Raw genomic sequence first — 7730 nt, 5'->3', positions numbered from 1 at the left:
GTTGGGAAACACAATAGCCGCTCCAGGAAAAGCTCTCATTTGAGCTATGCTGAAAACATTATTTATGAATCACTAGAAAGATTGGCACGTCTCCCACCAGCATTGACAATGTCCTCCGTTGGGCCTTTAATGCTGCATCACCTTCGAGATTCAAACTAATGTGTGAATGAAATTTGAGCAGAAGAGCACTTGAACATACGTCTGTCCCCCTGAAAATCTATTTCCAGAAATATGCATTTGTGTTTGAAATATGTTAATTAAAATAGAAAATGTATGAAAGAAAAAAAATCGTAATAATCAGGATTTTCTCTCATATATCTTGTACGATAGATGAACATAAATGGCAGCTGAAATGATGAGCAATCCTGATATTACTGCTGTTACACTTTTTCCTCAGAGTCCGTTTCTGTAAACTTGTTGTGGCAGTTGAGGATCTGGGGAGTTAAACACACAAATGTTCCTTCTATGGGATTAGGTACTCCAAGAAAGTACCCGTAAAGAAAACGCTTGTCTGAGTCAATCACAGTAACAACTTCCTTTGGAATCTTTCTTGAGATCAGCGGGAGACATTTCCAGGACTGCACGTTCATCACATGGTGCTTTATCATATAAAGAAGGCGGATGAGGCGCTGCATCCCAGACATGCTATTATTATGTAAAAGGTGGCAGCGAGGCTCTGGAATTCATGTGGTCCATTCGATTGTAAACACTCACAGCACAACAATGGCAATGACCTCTGACCCTGACTGTATTCACACACCTCAATAAGAACAAGGACAAGGAGAGAGGGATGAAAAAAAGAGGGAGGAAGAAACACACAGATCCATACAGAGATACCATGACACCCCCATCATCTCATATTTGCATACTCAGTCCAACCTGCATTGAGTCAAGTGCATGCTAAACAAATCAATTGCTCTCAGAAAAAAAAGAAGTGTTGTAAAGTGTTGGACAGATCCGAGTCCTACCTGCAAGAAAGGACATTTCTCACTCATCTCATGTAATAGAACACAACAGGACATACCTCATGCCAAAGCCATAATCCACTGGCCCTGTGGGATCAGGGAAGGGAGTGGGAGGTGGGCCGAATGATCAGCAGCCACAGGAAAGAAGTGAGGATCAAACCGGAGATAAAAAAAATGGTCCTAAAATTAAACTTGTCACTGTCACTTCCTTTCCCCGGAATAAAAGCCCTGAACAAAAAAAAAGTGGAGCAAGAACCACTCAGTTTTCACATTTTTAGGATAAGATGTCTCAGATTGTGTATGTTAGCTGAAGATGCAGAGAAATGAAAGGCTACACAGCACTTTGGGTAAGCAGGATGCCCTTGGTCAGAATGTCAGATAATGACACTATTATTTAGTAAATTCACAAGTAGATCAGTACAATAGAAAAGTCCAGGTGGAGGGATAATATTACACAATAATGGATATCCGATTATGGCTGTGTTAGCAAGAGGCACTGCACTACTGTGGTACATCATCACGGTCATGTGATGCATGTCTGGGAAAAACACGATGAACATTTTGGATATTTGTACATTTGTCCATGCCATTAATAATCGAGTATTGTTTAGACTCAAACAACCAGCCAATGGGCAAGATATGACAACTATTAATTAAAAGTCAATTTGGGCACATACAATATAATCTGACGAGGCATGCCGACACCCACTTACACTGACCACTGTGTACCGCACAGCTACACACACACAACCATGAGGCGTAAAGTGCAAGCGAACATGCCTGTCACTGGTTGGCTAATTAAGGTATCAACAGCGCTCATTTCCCGAACGGAACAGACATGTTGGCAGTAATTAGAAGTGTCCTTCCCCTCCGTGCCTCATTCTGTTTTACTGTTAGAGAGAGGATTTGTAATGTAGTGTGGTGCTCACATTGGATGATGCAAATAGATTTCCCCATAACCTGCTTGTAATCTGCTTACATTCACAGTGGATGCAGAAAAAAATCTTTATATCCTTGCTTGTCTTGCCTTATGCTTTTATACCCCCTCTCGCTTTCAATTTCTCCTGCTCTCTCGTCACAAATGGGTTTCATCTCTCATGCCTTTTTGTAATGGGGTTTTTTTTGTAATAGGATTTCCCCATTGTACAGGCTAGTACCATCTGACTACCTTCATAAAGAGACATGTTCTCTGTATTCCTGCAAATTACCCTCACAATTCTGATCATTACTCGGGAGAATGCTTGGAGACCTGTGGGACGTTCTTACATCACTCATTGAACATGCAAGAGTGTTCGATGGAAAGATGCAACGAATATTTCAGGTTGCAATCACAACATTAATTTACGATAAAGTGCCAATTTAATCTCTCTCGTAATCTCTTCATGCTGCAGGACCTTCAAGCCCACATGGCCGTTCTTCTTTCCAAATTCTACTTTCTTTCTGACACGACACCCAACACCGAGTATGAAACAACATCACACGAGATTAAAATGAAGAATATCAGAATTTACCTTTTGTGATGACCCTTTGATGAATACATGGCACTGATAAAGACGGTCCATATGATCACAAAACGTGATCACTCAAACTAAATCTAAAAGTATTGAATCACACAGTTGGCAACGCTCCCTGTGCTATACTGTGCTATAAAAAAAACCCTCACAAACACTAAAAACGATCCAGAAATGGTGCTACAATGACGTGTAAAATAAAACACCGTAATGACTCTCATATCCCAGGCACAGTTTCACAGTCCTTGCTTTAGCACAATATTCTATACACCTAGCATGCCAAAAAAAAAAACTGCAAAGGCAACATTTTGTCCTACATTTCTCTCCCCAATGATCTTCAAATCGTTTTTCCAGCCCAAAGGCCTTTCAGGAAAGTCTCAAAAACTCTTTTCCCCCCACAATGCCTATCTCTGGTCTTACAGTCACAGCTTCTGCTGCGCTGACACCCCCTTCCAGTAATCAAGGATGTCATGCAGGTCCTCGCCTTTGGCGAACTGCACCTTTTTTCTAAGGGCGTTTCCAGCCGTCACGTAACAGGCCTCATCCCGCTGGCCTTTCCGGTAGGGACGAAAGCGCTCCCAGATCCGCAGTGAGCTCTCCGAGGAGTACTCTGGGCTGGAAGAGTACCCGGAGTAACTGGAATGGTGGCGAGCAGGCGAAAGCTGGGAGTAAGATGCTGCATCCCTGCGGGAGCGCGTCAGGGGCTTTAGGAAGGAGACCCTCTGGGCTGGGGAGCCTTGGTGGGAGCCTTCATAATATAGCGCTGGGACGGAGTGGCGGTGCTCCGAGCAGTGGTAGTCCTGCTGCACCTCCAGCTGCTGCTGCTGCTGCTGCTGTTGCTGCTGTTGTATTTGCTGCTGCTGATGATAATGGTGTGACTTCTGGTTGTCCTGATGTTGGGCACCAACACCACCATTGTCGCAACCACCACCACCCCCTCCACCGCAGCTCCCACTGCCCACTAGAGGCAGCCTCTCCAAGGGCTCCCCACAGCCCACGGGACTGGCTCGGTCTTGGTACAGCTGCTGCTGTTGATTACAGGCATCTGGGCTCCGTGGCTCGGGAACATCCAGGCTGTACACCCTGGCTCCTCCACGGTCCCGGTCCCGACCCATCGAGCTACAAGAGGTGGTGCTGCACTGCTTCTTGACAGCATTTACGATAACCACAGCCCCATCTGCACTCAATTGACGCTGAATGGGACGTACAGCGGTGGCTGGTGGAGGGGGCCTGTAGGGGGGAGTGATGACAAAGCCCCCACCACTGATCCCTGGGCGCTCAGATAGAGGGGTATTTAAGGCAGGGAGTGGAGGCGGAGGGGGTATTTTGCTGGGAGCACCGACCTGACACGTCTCTGTCACCCCTTGGGAGAGTGGGATTAGGCCACGAGTAAGGGAAGACGTGCTGGTGGGGGGAGGGGAGGTGGGATTGGAGCAGGCTGTAGGGTTAGTAGAGGCCCCTGAAGCAGCCACCGCTGCTGCATCCAGTTTAAGTGCATCGATGCAGTTGTTAATGATCTGGTTGACCTTATCCACCTCCATGGCAATGGTGGAAATCTCCGATGCAGAGCCGTGCCCGTCATCATCGGAGTCATCCCCAACGTCGGTTCCATCATCGTCCCTCATGTCTATCCCTCCATGCCCACCATCTCCCAGCCTCTCCATCCCTGCCCCTCCAGTTCTGACGTCCATGTAGTTTCCTTTACTTGTAGCCATGGCCTCTGAAAAGGCAGTGGCCATCTTTTCCACTTGCGGGATGGAGGAAAGTCTGGAGGAGCTGGTGTTGGCAGAGTGGAGCATTCCCGAGCTGGAGGATGCGGACATGGGAAGTTTGCCTCCGTGGTGGTGCTGGTACTGGTGATGTTCTCTGGACTGCTCCTGAAGCTTGTGGACTGCCAGGGGATCATTTGCCACCGCTGCTGCCACCTCTGGTCCGTAGCGCATTTCCAGTATAGTTTTCTTGACGCAGATGGACTTCCTCTTCTCATCATGCATTCGTTTTTTACGAAGACAATAGTAGACAAAACCTAAAACAATGAGCATGCCAAAAAGGCATCCCACAATGGTCATTATGTAGTGAGAGGTGGTGGAAGGTGCGGGGACGTCATCTTGATTTTGAGCCCGAGTGGAAAACTGAAGACAGGTGTGGTTGTAACGTTGGGAGTTGCGGATGGATGCTACACAGAAGGTATAATTGGTGTGCGACTTGAGCTTGTTGAGCGTGATCATCTCCTTCTTGTTCTTCAAGGTCATCACGTCAGACACGAATGTGTGGTTGTACTGCGTCAGAATGTACATTTTGCTGAAGGGCCGTGGAATCTGCACCAGGAGAGAGGCAGACGACAAGGAGACGTGATGGAGCTTGATGCTGGGAATGAAGCTGTGTTCCGGGGCTGAGGTAGAGGTGCTGGGCTGGTGGTACAGCCCAACATCAACGAATAAATTTGGTCCGATTCCAGAAGAAACATCCAGATCTGGCGGGAGGGAGGTCATTCCTGGAATCATCACTCCATCTCGGCAGTGATGGTACAAAATGTTTTTGGCATTGCGACCAGCATGGCCAGCGGCAATAAGTAAAGGGTAGCCAAACATCTCCCGGGGCGTCTCGCACTGGAGGCGGTCGTAGGTGTGCGTTACGTTGTTGAAGGACTCCAACCAGGTTAGGAAGCTGTAAAGATCGCAGCCGCAATGGAATGGATTCGCTGCCAGTTCACACACCATCAGCCGGCTGAGAACCGTGAACGTGGAGGGGTCAATGCGGCCGAGTTTGTTGGAGGACAGGTCAATGCTGCTCAGGCTGGGGCACTCCCAGAATGCATTGCTGGAAATAACCTCAATGAGGTTGTGCTGGAGGAAGAGGCACTGCATGCGGCCGAGCCCTCTCATCATACCCTCAGTTAGGTTCGTCATCTTGTTGTAGCCCAGCTGAAGAACCTGAGAGGAACACAGAAGAGGCATTTGGGCATTTTTATTTCTTTTTACACTGCGAGAGAGTTTTAGTGTACTCATTATAATAAAATGTAATATTCAACTTAATTGATGAGAACCAGCCATGTTTCAGGCACTCAGCAACAATAAAAAGCACAATAAAGGGTTCAAATCCATTTCAAAATTGAAACAGAGAAATTACACACTTATTTTTGTGTTTATAATTCATTCCCCTTTCACCTGTAGGTTGGCTTGTCCTGCAAAGGCTCCATCCTCAATGTAGCTGATTTCATTCTTGGTGAGGTTGAGATCAGTCAGGTTGGTGAAGCGATACATGGAGCTGAAGAGCACAGCTTTCAGCTTGTTCTCATTCAATCTCAAGTCATGGACGGTGTTGTTGATGTGCTGGGGGATAGTCTCGTAGGGCGGCTGGTTCTGACTGCAGATAGCCAGCCACACATAGCCTTTGTCCCCCTCAATGAGCCAGCAGTCGCCGTTGGCCATGTAAGGAAAGCAGGAGAAGAAGAGGAGGGAGGGGAGAATAAGAAGAAGGAGAGTGGAGCTGGTAGAAGCACCCTGCATGATGCCGATGAAAAAGAAATCAGAAAGAAGAAGGAAAGCTATAATTATGAGGAGAAAAGCGAAGGGGCAGGCAGGAAAGGAGGTTGTGTTTACAGGAGATAGGGAAGCAACACCGCTAGAAAGGATTTCCAAAGAGGAGGAGGGTCTGGGTTGGGTGCTGAAAAGGGGTAAGGGCTCTACAATGCCAGTCACAGCTTTGTGGTCATCATGGTGATTAGCAAGGGACCCATGTTATGTCATATCTTGTCGGGCTGCAATATGGGGCGACACAGCTCATCTTCATAGTCTCTCTCCTTCGGCGTCAGCTCACTCAAATGGATGGATCCTTGCAATAATGGAGAATCTGTAGAGGAGAATGCAAGAAAAGAACAATAAGTGTGTGAAAGATGTGTGATAGATAGTCAAAGACAAATCTTTATTACTTCCTTTTCACTAACTTATACTGCAGCGTGATATCTATGCACTGTACATGTTAAGTTGCTTTGTATTTTGCCTGCACATTTTGCAGAAAATATCCCGGACGATGCATGACTAAACAATCTTGAATCATGAATCTGAATTAGCGGTAGATTAATTCAGACCCCACTGTATTCCTGTAACATTTAATTGACTCAGAATGATTCTATTCATGGGACCTGCAGGCATCCCAAAATCAATCTCAATTTTCCTCGGGGCTTGTTCCACACACTTTCCTTCAGCTGGTGTTCTTTCTCATCCTGTTAATACACGCATGCTGCATCGCCCCAACCGCTCCCCTTTTTAGCCTACTGCATCTGCACAGTCATACCTCCCCCCCTTGGCCCCCCCACCTTGCAAGGCGATGAGGTCATCAAGCTGTGGCTGATACCTACGTGCACGCACCTGCCTCCCCTGTCCCCGGGGGAGCATATCTTTTTTTTAAAAGCATAGTGCAGCATTAATCACCCAAATTCTGACAGCACATTGTCTCCGCAGACATTCCTTGTTATGAGACTATCCTGCCAAAACCTAAGCTGCTCTCTATCCCATCTGCATGTCATTTGAATAGCAGTCAAACGTTTACATAAGGAGAGGATTAGCTGCCTGTTGCATCACGACAGACATTGTCCTCTTGCCTCTTGGCTCAGCGGCCGGGGGAAGCATACTTACATACAATTACACACACATTACACAGACGTGCACTCTGTGGTGCACCCGTGGGCTCAGACGTACAGCATGCACATACACTAACATACACCTGTACAGACATACAAGCCTTCAGGATGGAACACACAAATAGAACACTGTCTATCATACAGTTGGTCTGACTCATCCTACGTAATTCATCCTACATTTCCTCTGTTTTAAGTTCTCTCGATTTCTATCTTTCTCCATATTCAGAGTTCTAATTCCGACAGAGACTTGAACTCATTCCGGTCTATTCCGGTGCACCCTCCCTGGAGGTGCCAGCAGAGAATCAGGTCCATCCTCTTTTTTAATCTACTTATTACAACGGACGATCCTAATACCTAAAGCATGTGTTGAAATGGCATATTATCATGCGGATCTAATGACATGAGGCACCTGCTAGGTCTCCTCTTATGAGTGCAAAGGAGATGCAATGTGTTTGACAGATGGATATAAAGAGCAAAGCTGCATCAAAATGCGTATAATGTGGTTACAAACAGCCAACGAGAAAACAGGTGAACGCACCCGCAAAGCTTTATCTGCACACATTACAGACATGTCAGTTTCAGCCCTACACACATGCATGTAGGGGACACCCC

The 7730-nt window shown here is 46.7% G+C and overlaps 1 protein-coding gene across 1 annotated transcript; it reads right to left on the bottom strand.

Annotated features, from left to right (window-relative positions):
* Positions 1–2898: 2898 nt before the first annotated feature.
* On the bottom strand, positions 2899–5991 carry elfn2b (extracellular leucine-rich repeat and fibronectin type III domain containing 2b; the record flags this gene model as incomplete). Its single annotated transcript, XM_084036442.1, has 2 exons — positions 5644–5991; positions 2899–5409 (listed from the first exon to the last, which is right to left on the bottom strand). Exons 1-2 carry the CDS (start codon positions 5983–5985, stop codon positions 2899–2901), a joined length of 2853 nt encoding a protein of 950 aa, XP_083892568.1. The 5' UTR covers positions 5986–5991.
* Between the last annotated feature and the right edge of the window lie 1739 nt (positions 5992–7730).

The sequence above is a fragment of the Eutrigla gurnardus genome, assembly GCF_963514095.1.
Source record: "Eutrigla gurnardus genome assembly, chromosome: 20".
NCBI lineage: Eukaryota > Metazoa > Chordata > Actinopteri > Perciformes > Triglidae > Eutrigla > Eutrigla gurnardus.
The sequence above is the reverse complement of the archived record's forward strand: the minus strand, read 5'-3'. Positions and strand labels throughout refer to the sequence as shown.